At 42.1% G+C, this 21,527-nt stretch overlaps 1 protein-coding gene across 2 annotated transcripts in view; it reads left to right on the top strand.

Moving 5' to 3' along the window:
- The window catches only part of ZNF280D (zinc finger protein 280D), a 156,245-nt gene that overhangs the window by 18,970 nt on the left and 115,748 nt on the right, over positions 1-21,527 (top strand). For both annotated transcript variants that reach the window (XM_077472067.1, XM_077472066.1), the window contains exon 2: positions 17,523-17,667. In XM_077472067.1, the coding sequence (XP_077328193.1) occupies positions 17,529-17,667 (139 nt within the window). In that variant the 5' untranslated portion in view covers positions 17,523-17,528. The remainder of the gene's footprint in view (positions 1-17,522; positions 17,668-21,527) is intronic.

The following is a 21,527-nucleotide window of genomic DNA, read 5'->3' as shown; positions in this document are numbered from 1 at the left end:
TAAGCTGATCGTTCCCTTGCAAAGTAAAAATGCTCTACTCCTTTAGTGCATCAGGGTCTATTCCTATTAAACATTCTTATCTATCTGCTCCCAAATTTTTGAAAGTACATTCTTTGCATATCTCAGTACTGTGATAAATGAACTCCCATTTACATGAGTGCTGGCCGTGACACATATTAAATGGAAGATATGACTATTTTAAAGCGGGAGTCCGTTTTTTGTTTTTTTTTAAAGCCAGCAGCTACAAATACTGCAGCTGCTGACTTTTAAAATAGTGACACTTACCCGCCCAGCGCGCACGCGATGTCATCACCCGAAACCGATCTCTCGATCGTCTCTCGGGTGCTGCCGCCGCCATCTTAGGTATGGGAATCAGGAAGTGGAGCCTTTCGGCTTAATTTCCCGGTTCCCTACTGCGCATGCGCGAGTCGCGCTGCGCAATAAGGATGGTCCCCGCTGTCTCTGGGATCCATGTGTTTCCCAGCAGGCAGCGGGGGACTTTCGGAAAGGGGCGTAGATTCTGCGGAAAGGGGCGTACCTTCTGCAGAATCTACGCCGGAAGTGGGTGCAGATACCTGTACTGTACAGGTACCTGCACCCCCCTCTCCCCTGAAAGGTGCCAATTGTGGCGCCGGAGGGGGGGAGGATTCCAATGAGCGGAAGGTCCATTTTAGGGTGGACCTCCGCTTTAACTGGTGATGTACTGTATATTGGTTCATCTACAACTCTGTATACACTCAAAAATCTTTACCTACAATAATTCTGGAATTATTATGGAACCTGTTGTAGTGTTTTAGTGTCTTTCTACGTACAGTGGTATAGTAGTTACATGGGTTGAAAAAGTTTTCCATTTAGTTCAACCAATAGACATAAAATAAATAAATGTAAATTCTGCACCCACAGAACCCCAAACCCACAGTTAATCCAAAGGAAGTCAAAAAACCCTTTAAAGCATGGGTCTTCAAACTATGGCCCTCCAGTTGTTCAGGAACTACAATTCCCATCATGCCTAGTCATGTCTGTAAATGTCAGAGTTTTACAATGCCTCATGGGATGTGTAGTTTCTCAACAGCTGGAGGGCCTTAGTTTGAGGATTCCTGCTTTAAAGGATAAGTTCACCTTTCATAACATGTTGGTTACACCCATATTCGAGATGTAACATGTAATAAATGCATTGGCCCCCACACCTCCCGGATCCCTGCTGTGCCAGCTAGTGGGGGGTTCTTCTCCACCTGCTAGCTGTCAAAATTGAAAAAAAAAGTGGCCGTGCTGGGCTCTGCCCACCTGGCTGTGTCACTCATTCATAGCTCTGTGAATGGAAAACTACAAGATCCAGCAACCTTTGTGGCTGTCTGCTTGTAGTTTGCAACGAAGAGCACTGAGCGCTGTGGTAGTACATTCATTCTTCTTGCCAGCATCTATTGGCTTCCTCATACTATGATCTGCTGATTACTGGTGCAATGCTTTACAGGCTCCTGCAAAAACATAATAAATGCACATTTTTTTTATCTGCAAACAAAATGTGCATTTATTATTTTTTCTGAAAAGGTGAAGTTTTAGGCTGGGTTCACACCTTTTTTTTCCCTCATCCAGTTCGCATAGCAGGAGATTGTGACCGGCTCTCTATGGAGGCAGTGCAAATTGCACAGGAGTCCTGTGTGTCTTTTGGTACGTTTTCGGGTCCGAATTTAGCCCAAAATTTGGGCTGAAATCGAACCTGAAGCGGTGAATGCAGACGTGCAGTAGTGAATCTCTAGCGCTTACCTAGTGTTACTGACTAAAGTGAAGCTAAAATCTAAAATAAATAAATATTATAAATAAAATAAAGGCTGAGATTGCAGTTCAATCTAAAGTGTACAAGTACACTGAAATTTAATAAATAAATAGTGATGAGCGCAACCTCAAAATTATGTGTCTAACAACAATACCAGTAAATGATAATAAATATGAATAAATATAGGTGATAAATAAATCACATGGTGATTGATGATCCAAGTAAATGTGAAGAAAGTTAAAAATATTGAAATAAAATGTGGTCAATAAAAAAGGAAAAGATGCTGTGTATAGTTCAAACAAAACAATCATAAATGTACAATAAAGCTTGCAGTTTATATGTCAAATAAAAAGCTTCTTATAAAGTGCTTCTTGTAAAGTGCTTCTTGCAAAATGCTTCTCATGAAATCTTCCTTTAAATAATGAGGTCACAGCGCTTACCTCATCGGCAGCTAAAAACAGCATAAAACGAACTCCCAGGTGTTCAGATCTCCAGATATGATCGTCCGGTCAGGCCTCCATCCGATCAGTGGTTCATCGACAGCTGAAGAAAACAAAACAAACTCCTGGACGTTCAGATATCCCGATAACAACCGTCCGGTCAGCCGTTCATCTGATCGGTGGCTTGAATAATGGTCTGCGGGGTAAGCAGCAATGGTAATGATGATCAGTCAAAATATCGGTGGCACCTCTCCATGTATTCAGATCTGAACACATGGAGAGGTTCCACTGATCGGATGGAGGCCTGACCGGACGATCGTATCTGGAGATCTGAACGCCTGGCAGTTCATTTATGCTGTTTTTAGCTGCCGATGAGGTAAGCCCTCTGTGAGCTCATTATTTAAGGAAGATTTCATGAGAAGTGTGAACCCAGCCTTAAAGAGAGGTTCAGTTTCTTGCAACAGGCCGGGTTCACACTGGTACGACACGACAGTTGTACCACTGTGGATCTGACTTCAGTGAACGGGGATCCGACTTTGATCCCGACAATACCAGGCACTTTGAGTCTGGTATGGATCTTTAGGGGAAATTCCATGCCACATTAATACAAAAAATGGCATGGGCCCCCCTCCAGGAGCATACCAGGCCCTTTGGTCTGCCATGCATTTTAAGGGGAACCCCTCGCCGGAAAAACGTTGGGGTCCCCCCAAATCCATAACAGACACTTATGCAAGCACACAGCCCGGCAAGTCAGGAAAGGGGGTGGAGACAAGTGAGCGCCCCCCCCCCCTGAACAGTACTAGGCCGAATGGCCTCAATGTTGGGAGTGGGTGCCTTGCGGCAGGGGGAGCCTTGCGCCCCCCACCCCAAAGCAACTTGTCCTTATGTTGATGAGGTCAAGACAACAATTCTGGATGTTGGTTGTCGGGGTCTGTGGGCAGGGGGCTTATTGGAATCTAGGAACATAGGGTGGGGGGTCCCAATCCCCCACCCTATGTGAATGAGTACTCCTACCCATTCACCTAAGGGGGAAAAAAAAAGTGTCAAAAAAGCAAAACGCAGGTTTTTAAAGTAATTTATTAAGGCAGCTCTGGCGTTGCTTCTGATTTCTTCTCCCCTGCTTTCTCTGCTGACATCTTCTGCCTCTGCCAGTTCTTCGCCCCTCTCCGGGTCTTCTACGCTCTCCGCTGATGTCTTCTAGCCCTCTACTGTTCTTCACCCTCTGTCCCCTGTCTTCTGCCTCAGCCGGGTCTTCTTGTTCTTTTGCCGGGTCTTCTCCGCTGTCTTTTCCCTCTGTTCTTCTGTTGTTGACTTGACGCTCTCTCCTGCTCTAATGCTGGGTCTGCGGTGTGACACTACTTATATTGGCATGGGGCAGGGTTACCGGGTGATGTCACTCGGAGGCCCCTGTCCCATCATGCCCCAGGTGGTGACATCATAAGGACTGGGGTCTAAGGGTGACGTCACCCAGTGACCCCGCCCCATGCCAATATAAGTAGTGGCACACCTCACCCACCATTAGAGCAGGAGAGAGAGTCGAGTCAACAGCGGGAGAAGAACAGAGGGAGAAGACAGCGGAGAAGACCCGGCAAAAGAGCAAGAAGACCTGGCATAGGCAGAAGACAGAGGAAGAAGAATTGGAGAGGGCTAGAAGACATCAGCAGAGAGGGGAGAAGAACCGTCAGAGGAGGAGGCAGAAGAGCCGGAGAGGGGAGAAGAAATCTGAAACGACGACGGAGCTGCCTTAATAAATTACTTTAAAAACCTTTTTTTTTTTTTACACTTTTTTTTTAGCTGAATGGGTAGGGGTACAATGTACCCAATACTCATTCACATAGGGTGGGGGGCCGGGATCTGGGAGCCCCCTTGTCAAAGGGGGCTTCCAGATTCTGAAAAGCCTCTCGCCCGCAGACCCCTACAACCAACGGCCAGGGTTGTCCAGAAGAGGCTCTTGTCCTCATCAACATGGGGACAAGGTGCTTTGGGGTGGGGGGTGCCCCAAAGCACCCACCCCCCCCCCCCCCATGTTGAGGGCATGCGGCCTGGTGCAGTTCAGGAGTGCTCACTTGTCCCCATTCCCGTCCCTTATCTGCTGGGCTGCGTGCTCGAATAAGGGTCTGGTATGGATTTTGGGGTTCCCCTAATGTCCATGCCCAACCGAAGGGTCTGGTATGGTCTTGGTGGCAGCTACCTATGCTGTTTTTTTTGTTTTGTTTTTTTATTTGCTGTAGAGTTCCCCTTCAAGAGCACAAGTCGCATGTCAAAGATAACAAAGACCGAATACTTATGTACATTTGATTTTTTTTTTGTTTTTATTTTTAACAAACTTTTTTTCATGTTTGTCATTATGGGGTATTGTTTTTCGAATTTTGAGGAAAATAATGAATTTACTCTGTTTTGGAATAAGGCTGTAACATAACAAAATGTGGAAAAGGTTAAAGTGGTTGTAAAGTCATTTTTTGACTTTTACCTACAGGAAAGCCTATAATAAGGCATGCGCACAGGGGATTCTCGGCTGAAAGCCCGGCAGACGCCGGACCCTGCCGGGAAGAAATCTCCCGCATGGGTATCGCGGCTCCGGCGCTGTGAGTGGCCGGAGCTGCGATACCCAGAAGAAACGCAGAGAGGGAACATGTCAGCTCCCTCGGCGTGGATCGGGCCAGATGTCGAGGCCTCGTTCTAAGGTAAGTATTTCATAACATAATGAGCTAGTATGCGGTGCATACTAGCTCATTATGCCTTTTCCTTTGCAGGTGAGAAAAAAGCGGGTTAAAACCACTTTAAGTAAGCGCTGTGAATACTTTTCAGATGCACTGTAAAAAGTGTTAGTTTTATTCTGTAAATTTGTCCTGTTTAAAACCAAAATAAAATTATGATTTTGGTACAAAGCATTACAAAGTTATTTACAACTAAAGTAAAGTAGGTTTTTTAAATTTTGTGTATTTTTTTCCAAGTGTGATACATATAAAAATATTAATGAACAAAGCAAACAAAAACAGAAAACCAGTTTAAATATTAGTTAATAAAATAGAAAAGTAAATCAACCGGAAAATTATAATTGGAGAATAAGGAGTTAATTAGGGCTTATTAGAGTAAACTAAGGGGTGGAGATATCTGGATGATGCCTAGCTACAGGCATCATCCAGATAGGTTTCTTTTCAGCCAGCAATTCCCTCTAACGTAAAAGCCATCTTAGCTGATTAGCGCTGTATTGCTTTTATAGTCAGCGGGAGGGAAGGTCCGCTCCTCCTCCCACTACCCATCGGCTCCCCTCCAGGTTCTCCTGTGTGATCAGGGAGCCGGAGATGTGATCCGGTAGCGGGTTACCACAAAGCTGGCCAAAGACCGGATGGTCTCCAGCCAACTCTATGATCCTGGGAGACTAGAAGTGGCGTCATGACATCACGCCCGGCGTTGGCAGATGTAAACACTGGAAAAAATCAGAGATCAGTGCTTTATTTATTTTATTTATTTATTTTGATCTAATGTTTCACAGGCTAGAGAATAGATTTGGGGTCTTTTAGACCCCAGGTGTCTCCATAAAGAGGGCAAGTTGTAGCTCAGTTACTGAGCAATTAAATTTCACAGCTTTTGAAGCTAGTGACAAAAAGCCAGCTTCAGTTGCTACTAATGTATTTCAATGCAGCAGCTGTTGACCATGGCAAATAGGATTTGTATCCATAGGCAAGCATTGTGGTCACTTATAGTAGCAACTCTGTATCCAGCTGCAAATTGAAAGAGCAATTAAGCTGAGATTTGTAGGTGCTACAAAGTTGCTAGTGTGACATGGGCCTATTGGCCAACAGCTTCAGTATAACCACAGCCCCACTACTTATTTCCACCAGTTTTTAATACATCAATCACTGTGCATCATACTTTGTCACATCATGTTTCAGAAAGCAGACCAGAAACAAGCTCAGCAGCCTTTTGTGCAGCCAGTTCCCCACGGCTCCATCTGACAATGACATTCTGACATCATCACATACAATGCAGGATCAGCAGTCCTGCATTGTATGTTAGGATCTCGAGGAGCTGTCCACAAGCTGGAGTATCGGAGGGAAGAGGTGAGCACTGGCTACCAGGGGAGTGAGGGATAAGTCAAGTAAAAACTGCATTTAACTGCATTCGTAGACAAAAAGGCGCAGTGTGGGGGAGCCCCACTTCATAGGCTGTTAACATTTTTTTCTGGAGTCAGTTTAAGGGGGAGATGCATTAATCAGAACCGGTATACCCAGGTTTGGCTTGTGTATATCATTTAAAAATACTGTATACAGTATTTTTTTAAATTGTAAATGTCATTCTTTGGTAAACTTCAATTCAAAGTATGACTAAAGACAAATCTTTTTTTTTTTTCTTCTTTTTTACATTTTAGATATATGAGGGATTATAATACCAGTCGGATTTGTATTGCTATCTGTTAGAATTACCTTCCCTGTTTGTCCTGGCTCCTTTTATCATTGAAAGTGAAAGAAAATCCCACATTTTACTAGAACAGAAATGGGGGGGAGGGGGGAATCTTCCAATGGAAGCACAAGATCTGGTGACAAACAAGCATTTCCTCGCTTTGGCGGGATCTCAACTCACTTCCTGTTTTGCCAATGGCACAGGAAGTGAAGAGAAATCTCCCCAATGTGACACAGATGGCAAAAAATACCTGATGGGATCATACTCGTTATTACTCTATTCAAAGTGGGAAAAAAAAGTTTTGCTTTTACTTCTACTTTAAAGCTGTTAGTTCATCATAAAGTCAATACTTTGCAGAGCCTCTTTTTGCTGCTATCACGGCTCCATGTCGTTTAGATATGTTTCTGAGCTTGCCACACCTTACCACTGGGATTTTTGCCCATTCCTTCTTGCAAAACTGCTCCAGCTCCTTCAAGTTGAATGGCTTGTGCTTGTGAACAGCAATCTTTAAGTCTGACCACAGATTTTCTATTGGATTGAGGTCTGGGCTTTTGACTAGGCCATTCCATCACATTTACGTGTTTCCTTAAACCAAGTGTTGCTTTAGCAGTGTGTTGGGTTATTGTCCTGCTGAAAGGTGAACCTCCGTCCTAACCTCAAATCAAACAGAGTGGTACAGGTTTTGCTCAAGAATATCCCTGTATTTAGCATCATCCATCTTTACCTCAACTCTGATCAGTTTCCCAATCCCGACTGCTGAAAAACATCCCCGCAGCATGATGCTGCTACCACCATGTTTCACTGTGGGGATGGTGTTCTTTGGGTGATGTGATTTGTTGGGTTTGCGGCAGACATAGCGTTTTCTTTGATGGCCAAAAAGTTCAACTTTATTCTCATCAGACCAGAGCACCTTCCTCCATACATTTTTACGTCTCCTCCATGCCTTTTCACAAACTCAAAATGTGCCATTTTGTTTTTGCTGAAAGTGATGGCTTTCTCCTGGCCACTCTGCCATAAAGCCCAACTCTGTGGAGCGTACGGCTTATTGTCGTCCTATGTACAGATACTCCAGTCTCTGCTGTGGAACTCTGCAGCTCCTCCAGGGTTACCTTAGGTCTCTGTGCTGCCTCTCTGATAAATGCCCTCCTTGCCCGGTCCGTGAGTTTTGGTGTGCGGCCGTCTCTTGGCAGGTTTGCTGTTGTGCCATGTTCTTTCCATTTGGTTATGTTAGATTTGATGGTGTTCCTAGGGATCATCAAAGATTTGGATATTTTTTTATAACATAACCCTGACTTGTACTTCTCAATAATATTGTCCCTTACTTGTTTGGAGAGTTGCTTCGTCTTCATGGCAGTGTTTGGTTAGTGGTGTCTCTTGCATAGGTGTTGCAACCTCTGGGGCCTTTCAAAAATGTACGTATATGTAATGACAGATCATGTGACTCTTAGATTGCACACAGGTGGACATCATTTCAATAATTATGTGACTTCTGAAGGTAATTGGTTGCACCAGAGCTTTTTATGGGCTTCATAACAAAGGGGGTGAATACATACGCACATGCCAATTATCAGTTTTTTATTTCTGAAAAATAGTTTTTGTATATATTTTTCTAATTTTACTTCACCAACTTAGTCTATTGTTTTTTGATCTATCACATATAATTTAGATTTAAAAAAAACTAAAGGCTGTAATGTAACAAAATAGGTAAAAAGCCAAAGAGGTTGAATACTTTTGCAAGGCACTGCAAGTACAATGAGATTGGGGGTGCAGGGAGAGTGTATGGTGTTAGTTCACCTATTTGTTTTCTCTACAAAGGTGAATTTACACTTCAAGTTACCTGGAACATTATGCTAATAATCATATCTACTGTAGCCCACTTACACCCATATATAAACAGATATACTGTTACCTATATTCACCACAGCCTGTTTTTATTCCAATGTTGGACTGCTGTTAATTTTCAGGGTGAATTTCTAGATTCTGTTTGATGTAAAGATCATTGCTTTGTAGACCTTCGGAATTTCATAACACTTCTCCAGAGAATTGTTTCTTGCTAAGGCATAGCTAAATGTGATTAGGGAGCTTAATTCCTCCAACATGCCCAGCTAAACATGTCCCTACCTGTTTTAAATGTAGACTGACTTTTTTGAGTGGATTTTTGGTTCTGTTTCTGGTTTGCAACTTTCACTTGCTTTTTCAGTTTAATAAATAATGTACGCAGAGAACCTAATATTACTGTTAAAATACAACTAAAGACTCCTGCATAAAAGCCTAAAATTCAATTACTAAGGGATGCACAAGTCTCATAAAGTAAACAAGAAAGTTCCTTTACCATCCCTGACTGAGACAAATTTCCATTATTTGTGTCTCAGATGTTCTCCCTCGTGGACACTGCAGATGACAGAGGAAATTGGAAAGCAGTGGAGAGGACTAGGTGTGGCCAGGTGCTGATTGATAAGCTACAGACTTGTGACTTAGCAGTAACAGTGCTGATAGATCCACTCCCTGCAATATTTTTTCATCTCACTGTAGTGCAAGCAGGCACAGTCTACATGAGAGTGGCAACTTTAAAGGTTTTTTTTTTTTGTTCCTTAAATAACAAACATGTTGTTATACTTAACTGCTCTGTGCAGTGGTTTTGCACAAAGCGGCCCCGATCCTCTTCTCATCTCCGCTGCTGGTGCTCCTGGCTCCTCCCTCCTGCCAAATGCCCCCAGAGCAAGCAGCTTGTTCAGTGGCAAACAAGCTCGCTCCCAAGCCTCTGCTCTGTGTGTTAGTGAAAAAAGAAAAAGATAAGTCTATCTAGTTCAACCAATAAAAGGAAAAAAAAAAAGAATCATACAATCCTATATGCACAATCTTATACCCACAGTTGATCCAGAGGAAGGCAAAAAAAAAACAGCAAAGCATGAACCAATTTGCTCCAACAGGGGAAAAAATTCCTTCCTGATCACCCCAAGAGGCAATCAAATATTCACCGGATCAACTTTACCTATAAATGTTAGTACCCAGTTATATTATGTACATTTAGGTAAAAATCCAGAACTTTTTTTAAGGCCTTTCACACACAGAGCCGTGGCTCAGTCCCACCCCCTCTGGCTCCAGGCTTTGATTGTCTTCATTGGCAGAGAGTCCAGCGGGAGCTGTCAATCACAGCCAGTGAGCCAGGCTTTGATTGTCTTCATTGACAGAGAGTCCAGCGGGAGCTATCAATCACAGCCAGTGAGCCAATGAAAAGAAAGAACGGCAGGTCTAAGCCTCAACTTTGTGTCTGAATCGATATGCAAAGCAAAACCCCTTCCCTACCAGTGTCATACAGTAATCAGTGCCTTTTTATAGCACTGATCACTCTATAGATGTCAGTGGTCCCAAAAATGTGTCATGTGTCCGATCTGTCTGTCACAATACAGCTACAAATCACAGATCATCGCTATTACTAGTAAAAATAATAAAAATGCCCTAAATCTTTCCCATAGTTTGTAGATGCTATAACTTTTGTGTAAACCACTCAATATACGTTTATTGTGATTTTATTTTTTATTTTTATTTTTTTTACCAAAAATATGTAGAAGAATATATATTGGCCTAAACTGAAGAAGAAATTTTGAATTTTAAAAACGTTTTTGGGGATAGTTATTTTAGCAAAAAGTAAAAAATATTGTTATTTTTTTCAAAATTGTTGCTCTTTTTTGTGTATAGCGCAAAAAAAAAATCAAAAAACGCAGAGGTGATCAAATAGCACCAAAAGAAAGCTCTATTTGTGGGTAAAAAAAGGACGCAAGTTTAGTTTGGTTACAGCATCGCATGACCACGCAATTACCAGTTAAACCGATGCAGTGCCAAATTGTAAAAAGTGCTCTGGTCAGGAAAGGGGGTAAAACCTTCTGGGCTGAAGTGGTTAATATCACTTCAAGACATTTTTCTACTTGACTGCCAAAACCTTTGTATATGCTCTGAATGTTGTGATTGGATTTTGGAAGGCTTCCATATTCCTATGATCTATAATATTACCCACTGTTTATAAATTCCTAATTTAAAACAGCTATGTGACCACTAACTTTTCTTTTTTTTTTCTTTTTAATCTAATGGAACCGATGTAGCAGTCGGTAAGCTTCCACCTTTAATGTCCTCAGTGAATGTTTGAAAATGAAATATAGCATGTTATTGCTATTGTAAATAAGAAAAAATCCTTTTCGTGCACAGCCACACCAATGCATGTAGAGCTTTACAATGCAAACAAAAAGGCATCAAGCCTATTCAGAGTTTACAGAAAAACAATAGAGGCTCATTAAGCTTAAGGACTCAAGCAGATTCACTCCTTCATTGTTTTACGGTAAAAGATGATTGGTGGGTATATATGATTGGTGGGTATAGGTGTCTGTAGTTCTTTTATTACACAAATTTCAAAATGATTCGGCTTTACCAAGTTAACATGTGGCTGCATAAAGTAAATACTATTTACAGTGGTGTGAAAAAGTGTTTGCCCCCTTCCTCATTTCCTGTTCCTTTGCATGTTTGTCACACTTAAGTGTTTCGGAACATCAAACCAATTTAAACAATAGTCAAGGACAACACAAGTAAACACAAAATGCAATTTGTAAATGAAGGTGTTTATTATTAAAGGTGAAAAAAAATCCAAACCATCATGGCCCTGTGTGAAAAAGTGATTGCCCCCTAAACCTAATAACTGGTTGGGCCACCCTTAGCAGCAACAACTGCAACCAAGCGTTTGCGATAACGTGCAATGAGGCTTTTACAGCGTCCTGGAGGAATTTTGGCCCACTCATCTTTGCAGAATTGTCCTAATTCAGTTACATTAGAGGGTTTTCGAGCATGAACGGTCTTTTTAAGGTCATACCACAACATCTCAATAGGATTCAGGTCAGGACTTTGGCTAGGCCACTCCAAAGTCTTCATTTTGTTTTTCTTCAGCCATTCGGTGGTGGACTTGCTGGTGTGTTTAGGATCATTGTCCTGCTGCAGAACCCAAGCTCGTTTCAGCTTGAGTACACGAACAGATGGTCGGACATTCTCCTTCAGGATCTCTTGGTAGACAGCAGAATTCATAGTTCCTTTTATCACGGCAAGTCTTCCAGGTCCTGAAGCAGCAAAACAGCCCCAGACCATCACACTACCACCACCATATTTTACTGTTGGTATAATGTTCTTTTTATGAAATGCAGTGTTCCTTCTACGCCAGATATACTTGGACACACACCTTCCAAAGAGTTCCACTTTTGTCTCATCGGTCCACAGAATGTTGTCCCAAAAGTCTTGGGGATCATCAAGATGTGTTGTGGAGAAACTGAGACGAGCTTTGATGTTCTTTTTGCTCAGCAGTGGTTTTCTCCTTGGAACTCTGCCATGCAGGCCATTTTTGCCCAGTCTTTTCCTGATGGTGGAGGCATGAACGCTGACCTTAACTGAGGCAAGTGAGGCCTGCAGTTCCTTGGACGTTGTTGTGGGGTCTTTTGTGACCTCTTGGATGAGTCGTCGCTGCGCTCTTGGGGTAATTTTGGGCGGCCGGCCACTCCTGGGAAGGTTCACCACTGTTCCATGTCTTCGCCATTTGTATGGATAATGGCTCTCACTGTGGTTCGCTGGATTCCCAAAGCTTTGGAAATGGATTTATAACCCTTTCCAGACTGATAGATCTCAATTACTTTCTTTCTCAATTGTTCCTGAATTTCTTTGGGTCTCGGCATGATGTGTAGCTTTTAAGGATCTTCTGGTGGACCTTACTGTGTCAAGCAACTCCTATTTAAGTGATGCCTTGATTGTGAACAGGTGTGGCAATAATCAGGCCTGGGTGTGGCTAGAGAAATTGAACTCAGGTGTAGACAACCACAGTTATAGTATGTTTTAACAAGGGGGGCAATCACTTTTTCACACAGGGCCATGATGGTTTGGATTTTTTTTCACCTTTAATAATAAACACCTTCATTTACAAATTGCATTTTGTGTTTACTTGTGTTGTCCTTGACTATTGTTTAAATTGGTTTGATGTTCCGAAACACTTAAGTGTGACAAACATGCAAAGGAACAGGAAATGAGGAAGGGGGCAAACACTTTTTCACACCACTGTATAGGCCTATTCATAGCTTTTGTCTGCTCCTTCTTAGAACAATCAGGTGCATATTAAGGCCCATACACACGATCAGACTTTTTGACAACAAACATGTAAATTAGCTGTTTTAAGGCAACATCCAACCATGTGTATGCTCCATTGGACAAACTTTTTCTGTTTTTTATCAGACTTTTGTTGGCTGTGCGAACGGACAAACTTCCGGCAACAAAGTCCAATGGAGCAAAGTCCGATCGTGTGTACAGAAAACCATAGGAATTTTGTACAAAGTACAAACATGCATGTTCAGAACCAATGCAAAAGATCACACAACAATACAGAAGTTGACCAAAGGTGGCAGTAAAAAGTCCTGCCGTGTGTATGCAATGTATGTTCACGGCTGACGCCCTTTGTACAAAAATCCACAGGAGCGTTTGTACAAAGTCCGATCGTGTGTATGAGGCTTTAAACGCAACTTTCCTTCCAGCACCTTCTCCATAGCTTTGCTGCACTAGTGCAAGTCTTCATCTATCTGTTTGAAATAATGGAGCTCACATTCAGAGCAAGCGCGTGAGTGAAGATAAGGACATTGGCCTCCGAAAGGAAACATTTCCAGGACTTTCTTGATTATCAGAATGGTAGTTGCGCCTTCTTGCACTGTATTAATAACCTGCTCCATTCATCTGGAGAAAGGAATGCAGCCTGTTCATGCAGGAGACCCATTTAGCTACTGAGGAATATAGATGAACTTGTGAGAGTATTAAACTTTTTAAATTTGACATTCTGCTTATATACTGTAGCTTACGTTCTATGGCAATTCTTCTACTGACCTGCCAATTGCTGCTAATAGTCTGTGACTGATGGTGCATGGTATAAAAAGTAACATGCATATGACTTTCTACTAAAAATCTCAGAGACGTGTTGCACAGGTGTTCTAATTTAATCATACTTTACTAATTATTATATTTTTGGAATATGAATGATTTAGCTAAAATTATTTAGCTAAATGTGGTATAACATTGTTTTGATAAATATTCTCTTTCACATCTGAGCTACATTTATGAATCATATATTTCTAGGAAAAACCTGTTAATTGATTATAATTGCAGGGTATGTTAATCAAAAACGAGTATTTCAATGGGTAGATGTCAAGAGGTTGAGGTAAAAGCAAAGAGCTCTCTCAAGACCTTTGCAACCTTGTTGTTGCAAAACATACTGATGGCATTGGTTACAGAAGGATTTATGAATGTTCCAGTGAGCACAGTTGGTGCCATAATCCGAATGTGAATAGAACATAATTTTACCATAAACCGGCCACAACCCAATATTTGTGACAGAGGAGTGAAAAGAATTATCAGAAAATTTGCACAAGAACCAAGGACCACTTGTGGAGAGCTTCAGAAAGACCTGGAATTAACAGGTACAATTGTTTTAAAGAAAACCATACGTAATGCACTTAACCTCCATGGCCAGTAGGCACGCTCACCACACAAGATTCCATTGCTGAAGAAAAAGCATGTTGAAGCTCGTTTAACGTTTGCTGCACAACATTTATACAAGCCTGTGAAATACTGGGAGAATATTGTCTGGTCAGATGAGACCAGAGTTGAACTGTTTGGGTGCCATAATACACACCATGTTTGGTGGTCAAATGGTACTGCACATCACACCACAAAACACCCCCATACAAACAGTGAAGTTTGGAGGTGGGAACATTGTGGCGTGGGGCTGTTTACTAGCATACAATACTGGCAAACCTCATATCATAGAAGGAAGGATGAATGGAGAAATGGACCAAGACGCTCTTGATCAAAATCTGCTGCCATCTACCAGGATGATGAAGATGATATGAGGGTGAACATTTCAGCAAGACAATGATCCCAAGCACAAAGGGAGGAAAACTCTCAATTGGTTTCAAATAAAGAAAATAAAGCTGCTAGAATGGCCCAGCCAATCACCTGACTTGAATCCAATAGAAAATCTATGGAAAGAACTAAAGATCAGAGTTCATAGAAGAGGCACCTTGGAACCTTCAAGACTTGAAGACTGTGTGGAAGAATGAGCAAAAAAATCACACCTGAGCAATGTATGCGACTAGTTTCTCCATACAGGAGGCGTCTTGAAGCTGTCATTACCAACTAAGGATTTTCTACCAAATATAAAATAATATTCAATTAGCGTGTTGAAGACTTTTTCCCTGTGTCATTCCATTTTATTACACATAACTTCATTTCTTATTTGTTTTGGTTTCTTTGTATGTATGAATTGCATGGGTTGTTACCGACATGTGGTGAAAATGTAATGTCAGTAGCACCTTTAGAAATATATTTACCTATAAAAATGGTGAGGTGTTCAATATCTATTTTACCCGCTGTATATCTCTTTTTTTTTTATTTGTTTTTGTTTATTTTTTTCCTTTATTAAGGACTTTTTTTTTTTTTACTTATCGCAATACTGCTATTATACACCCCTTCCTTTCCAGGTAATTTTTCGGTTTTCAGTACTGTGATATTTTTGGCTGACAACTACTTTTTTGAGACAGACAGCTTTCTTTGGGTGGTATGCAAAGCTGTTATTATGGTAAAAAATATTAAGACTTAATTAGAGATGCACCAAAGAGAAAATTTTGGTGCTGAAACAGAAAATTCAGGATGCACTTGCCCAAAACCGAAAATGACAGTTTTGAAAAAAATATATATTTTTATAAATAATTGTATTATATTCAACTTTTTAATTAATCTCGTGAATTGAAATGAATATGAATTTATTGTCGGCCATTATTGGCAGGTTTAGCCCAAGAAAATCTCAAGAAAAATGCATCCCTTTAAACTCTTTGTATGTCTTCACACTGGTCTGTTGCACTTCCGTTGTGATCTTAAAAATCTTGCTTGCTGCATTTTTGGTCAGTTAAAAAACGCACTCTTTGAATGCATTAAAAACACAACAAGAATGCATCAATAACACACCCGTGTTACATTTTTGGATGCGGTTTTTGTGTCACGTGATCTATTAAAAACACACCAAAATATCAGTAAAATCGTGCTAGTTTTTTGGCGCTGTTATCGGCAAAGCGCTGATAACCCTATTTTCAGTGGTTACTTTTCGGCAGCTGAAATTTTGGTGCATCTCTAACCAAATAATGCATTCTCTGCATTAGGGTAAAAAAAATAAAAAAGGATATGTACTGCAGCGTTTCCCCCCCCCCCCCCGTTATACTCACCTGAACCCGATGTTGATCCAGTGCTGTGCATAAGATCAGTGGCTCTCCTAGTTTTCTACCTCCTAACTGTTGCACGGGCCTGTGACTTTGTAAAAAACTAAATTGATATCCTTTTTTTTTACCCACAAATAGAACGTTCTTTTGGTGGTAAGTGATCACCTTTTTTTTTTTTTTTTTTTTTTAACAAAAAAAAAGCACCAAATTTTGAAAAAAAACAAAACAAAACAATTTTTTACTTTTTGCTATAATAAATATCCCCAAAAAATAAACACATTTCTTCATTATTTCTTCATTAGTTTAGGCCAATATGTGTACTTCTGCATATTTTTGGTAAAAAAAATTGCAATAAGTGTATATTGTTTGGTTTGCGCAAAAGTTATAGCGTCTACAAAATAGGGGCTATATTTATGACATTTTAATTATTTTTGTTTTTTATTACTAGTAATGGCGGTGATCTGCGGGACAGCGACATTGTGGGGGATAGATCGAACACTTTTGACATGTTTTTGGGACCATTGACATTTATACAACGATCAGTGCTATAAAAATGCACTGATTACTGTATAAATGACACTGGCAGGGAAGTGGTTAAGAGTAGGGGGTGATCAAGGGGTTAACTATGTGTCCTAGGGAGTGATTGTAACTGTGGGGGGATGGGACTGCCTGGATGAGGAGACCAATCGTTGTTCATACTTAACAGATCGGTCTCCTCTCTATTTGCATTGACAGATCTCCGTTCTGTCTCTGTGCACAGAATGGTGGCACACCGTGGGTGGCACTCGCGCTCCCCCTAGTGGTCCGAAAGCTAGCCAATGTATAGCTATGACGGTTTGCCCAGAGGAGCCAACCTGCCACAGTATAACTGCAGCAGCTGGTTGGGAAAGGGTTAAAATTAGATACCTCAAGATGATATCATTTTTTTATGATGGTATTGAGTTTCTTAAAGGTGATGTAAACCTGATTCATATATCTGCTGTGTTTTGTTATCTCTCTTCAAAGCGCTGTGTCCTGCTCAGTTCTCTGTTATCAGCTCAATAACTTTTGACAAGCTCTCCCAGACAAGATAGAAGTGTGTGTTGGGGACGTTGCTATAAATAGATGAGCAGACTGCTAAACTATTCACAGGCAACCTCTGCTTGTGTGTGTGTGTGTGTGTGTGTGTGTGTGTGTGTGTGTGTGTGTGTGTGTGTGTGGGGGGGGGGGGGGCCTCTCCTTCAATCAGCTGTCTTACATTTGTCTCACGGTGTGTAGCAATTACTCCCTCAGGGGAACCAGGAAGAGAAACTTCTAACAGGATGTGCACTTTCTAAACAGTATATAAAGGTTAAGACAGCAGATATACATGTAAAACTTCTGTAGGGAGATGTGTTCCATCATGCCTCTGCCTTTGGTGCTTGTAGCTGTCAGTGGCTTGCAGTGCATCATGAAACTTGTAGTTTTGCAACAAGTAGAAGGACGCAGGTTGAGCACCCATGACCTAATTGGTTGATTTACAATAAGCCTTGTCTTTACCTGAGCTTTTGTTCCCTTTAAGAACAAACACAGCAAGAGTTTGAAAAGGAAACCAGTGATTTCTTACCAATGCTTAGAATTTTGATATTTCATTTTATTTTTTTTTAGGATGAAATGGCTGAACTTTTGATGGAATGTGAGGAGGAAGAACTTGAACCATGGCAACAACAAGATAAAGATAATAATGATGAAGATGAAGACGATGATGAACTTATCTTTGTTAGTGAAATTAGTGGTTCAAAAACCAACACAGGTAAGTTTTTATTCTGCATTATATAAAAAAAGAAGTCTTTGGGCACACATTTTTACATAGATGATAGTAAAAAAAAAAATTTTTTCTTTATCGTAAATCACGGGACACAGAGCACCATAGTAATCACTATGTGGGTATATAGGCACCTTCAGGTGATGAACACTGGTATACCCAATACAGGAAGATCACTCCCTATATAACCCCCCCTCCTACCAAGAGTACCTCCGTTTTTTTTCGCCAGTGTCGAAGGTGTTGGTCACGAGTGAAGATGTGCTCTGAAGAGCTCCGCTGGAGGGATCCTTGGTGGATTTAAACAGCCTCCATAGACCGGATCCATCCAAAGTACCAATGAGGCCAAGGTGGATGGTACCCGGGCCTCGTATACAAAGCACAAGGTTTTGCCTGTGATGCCTCTCTTTGCAGGGCTGGACCCCGGCACCCAGGGCTTTTTGGTAATTCTTACATTGCCTAAAGATTTTCCTGGTGGGGTGCTAATACAGGTCCAAGGGAGTGGAACCCCGATAAAAAGGAGACTCGGTCCTTGAAGGTTTGCTAACACAGCTCGCCGTGATGGGTGAAGTTTGGGTCTGTCACAGCAGTATCCTGCGGCGAGGATAAGGTAAGTGAAGAAGCCTAGCAACTGTAAAAAAAAAGTCCACCTGTGGTTTTTTCTTCCATGAGTAAAATGTTGTCTCCACTAGAGGGTGGAAATGCACATAACTTGGTGCGTTGCTTCTCAGTCAGCTCAGTGTCCAGCTAAAACAGCATGTTTGTGGTCTCAGCAACCAGGGGGGATTCCTAATCTTGAACAATCTTGCAGAGGTGGCTTCCCTATGTTTGTATTTTATTTTTTTTTAGTCCCCACAGTAGCCATAAAACGTCAAGCTTTATTACCGCCTCCCCTTGTCCTCCCCTCTCGTGGGTATGCCAACCGCACGCGCGTGGACTTCTGTTAATTTTAAACAAGGGGGCAGGTTAATGAGTGGGGGGGCGTGGCTTAGGTTGCCGCACTTTATGCGGGACGTAGCATCCACGAGCAGCATACTGGGGGCGCCGAGCAGAGCCCTGTAACTGAGACATTAAAAACAGACGCTTTTCAAGCCAGGAGCTGAAGAGATGGATGTCTGATACACAGGACACAGGAGCGCTATGGGCACGTAAGGCAATGCATACAGGCATTTCCAGTACAATTTACTCAGCACCAAGCTGAACTTTGTAGCGGCATTGTACTGCTAGACTATTGGTCAGCAAATAGTGCATTTACTTAGTGGCTCTGCTTTTGTGCTTAACACTATGGCTTCCAAAAAAGACACCACAAAGAAGCTACCAAAATTCCTCCCCCAGGTGCTGGGAACTCCAGTCGTGCCTCCAAACGGTCATCCTCTCTTGAAATACCAGATGTGGCAAGCCAGGGTGAGTGATTGGAACCAATTGGTGGTGCAGCTGCTTCTCACATCTCAGCCCCTGTATACGTGACTGAAGATGCATTTTCCTCCACCCTGCTGGGCCCAGAACAAAGGTTAGTGGCTTTAATCGCATCCTCTATCCAAAAGGATAGGAAGCGTGTTAGATCCCTCACCTTTAGACCTTTTACCAAGGGGATAGTGGGTAGAGGATGAGGTGTTACCCTCAGCAGATCAGAAGGAAAGACAAATCGATTACTCCTCTGCAGAAGAAACAATGGTGTATGAACCCTTTTCAGCCTCGCAATCTGAAAAATTGCTGGTGCAATCTCTTACGGAGATGGTTCGTTCCGCTTTCAAGCTACCCCTAATGGAGTCAGCTGAAAGTTCTGTTTCTTCTTTGGGCTCCTTTAAAACCTTCACAGCTTTTGCATACGTTTCCTGTCCATGTATTAATAGAACAGCATATTTTTGCTGACTGGGATCACCTGGATAAGCATTTTCTTCCACCAAAGAGATTCTCAGTTCTCTATCCCATGGAGGAGAAATTCACCAAAAGATGGAATGTACCAGCAGTTGACGCTGCGATTTCCAGTGTGAATAAAAGTCTAACTTGTCCAGTATACAATGCACAAATGCTTAAGGATCCAACAGATAAAAGGTTGGAATTCCTGTTAAAATTTTCTTTGGCAGGTGCGGTTACTCAGCCTGCAGTCGCTGCAATAGGCACCTGTCAATCCTTAAAGGATCAGTTTAAACAGGCTCTTAAAGAGGTTCCTGTACAGCAATCCCGGGATTTGAACTACCAAGAGCTTTATGTTTTGCCATAGATGCCATTTAAGAGTCTATTCAACAGGCGTCCCGCCTTGCGCTTGTGCTAGTACACATGCGTAGGATCCTGTGGTTAAAAAATTGGTCAGCCGAAGCACCATGCAAGAAGCTCCTGACTGGGTTTCCTTTTCATGGGGATTGGCAATTTGAGGATGATTTGGACAAATACATCCAAATGATTTCTAGTGGGAAAAGTACTCTTTTGCCAGTCAAAAGAAAGAATAAACGCCCTCCATTTAAGCAGACTCTTTCTCCGCCTCTAGGCAGTGGCGATGGCCTCCACCGTCAGACTCTAGAAGAAAGCCTCAGGATCAGGCCCAGGCACAAAAGAAGTCCTGGGGGAAAAAAACAGAATTCTAAAGCCTCATTATGAAGAATTTCAGGAGTTTCCACCGTCTCATTTTCTGAGGTCAACTGTTCCCAAAGATCCAGGGAAAAGGCAATCTCTCTGGCACTAGACCAATTACTGACTCAGTGGGAGATCATACAAATCCCCACAGAAGAGCAAGGTTTGGGGTTTTATTCAAACCTCTTTAAGGTACCAAAACGGAATGGAGATGTCTGACCCATTCTAGATTTAAAGAATCAAAATCAGTTCCTAATGATCCTCTCTTTACATGGAGTCGATCAGGTCAGTGGTTTCTATCCTACAAGGAAAATAACTTCTGGTGTCTATCGACATCAGGGATGTATTTCTACATGTCCCTATATTTCCCGCTCACCAAAGGTTTCTGCGGTTCGAAGTAGAACAGCTTCATTTTCAGTTTGAAGCCTTGCCCTTTGGGCTAGCTACAGCACCCCAGGTGTTTACAGAAGTTCTGGCCCCACCTCTAGCCAGGTTGAGGGCACAGGGCATAACATTCTTGGCGTACCTAGACAATATATTGCTAATAGACCCGTCGGTGGCTTGTTTGGAGCAAAGCACGTGCATGACAACCAGTTACCTGGAAAGTCTAGGTTGGATTCTCAACCTAGAGAAATATTTCTTAAAACCGCTAAAAAGGCTGGAGTACTTGGGTCTGATCATAGACAGCTCAGAAAAAGGTGTTCTTGCCTCAGGCAAAGATCAACTCCACAAGAGAGCTGGTGCAGATGGTCAGGACGAAAGGAGATCCCTCCATTTGCCTTTGTATGAGGTTGAGGAAAGATGGTGGCTTCATTTGAAGCGGTTCCCTATGCTCAGTTCCATTCGAGACTGTTGCATAACAATATCCGGTTTGCTTGGAACAAAACGATTCAAGCTTTAGACGTGCCAATGCGGCTGTCTCTAAGGGTGTCCCAAAGCCTCAGTTGGTGGTTGCTAACCCAGAATCTGCTGAAAGGAAAATGCTTCAGACCAGTTATCTGGAAGATGGTAACGACAGATGCCAGCCTTTTAGGCTGGGGAGAAGTGCTAGAAAAGACAACTGTCCAGGGGCAGTGGTCAAGGGCAGAAAGCCTTACCCATCAACATCCTAGAGATCCAGGCAGCGGGTCTGGCTTTAAAGGCCTGGACATTCAGGATACGGGGTTGTCCTGTCAGGATCCAATCTGACATTGCCACAGCTGGGGCTTACTTCAATCACCAAGGGGGCACCAGGAGTCTCGCAGCACAGAGGGAGGTGAACCATATCCTAACTTGGGCAG

Source organism: Lithobates pipiens, unplaced genomic scaffold (assembly GCF_037356315.1).
Source record: "Lithobates pipiens isolate NorthernLeopardFrog02 unplaced genomic scaffold, aLitPip1_a1.2 Scaffold_8, whole genome shotgun sequence".
NCBI lineage: Eukaryota > Metazoa > Chordata > Amphibia > Anura > Ranidae > Lithobates > Lithobates pipiens.
Note: the sequence above shows the minus strand (reverse complement) of the source record. Positions and strands in the feature narration are given on the sequence as shown.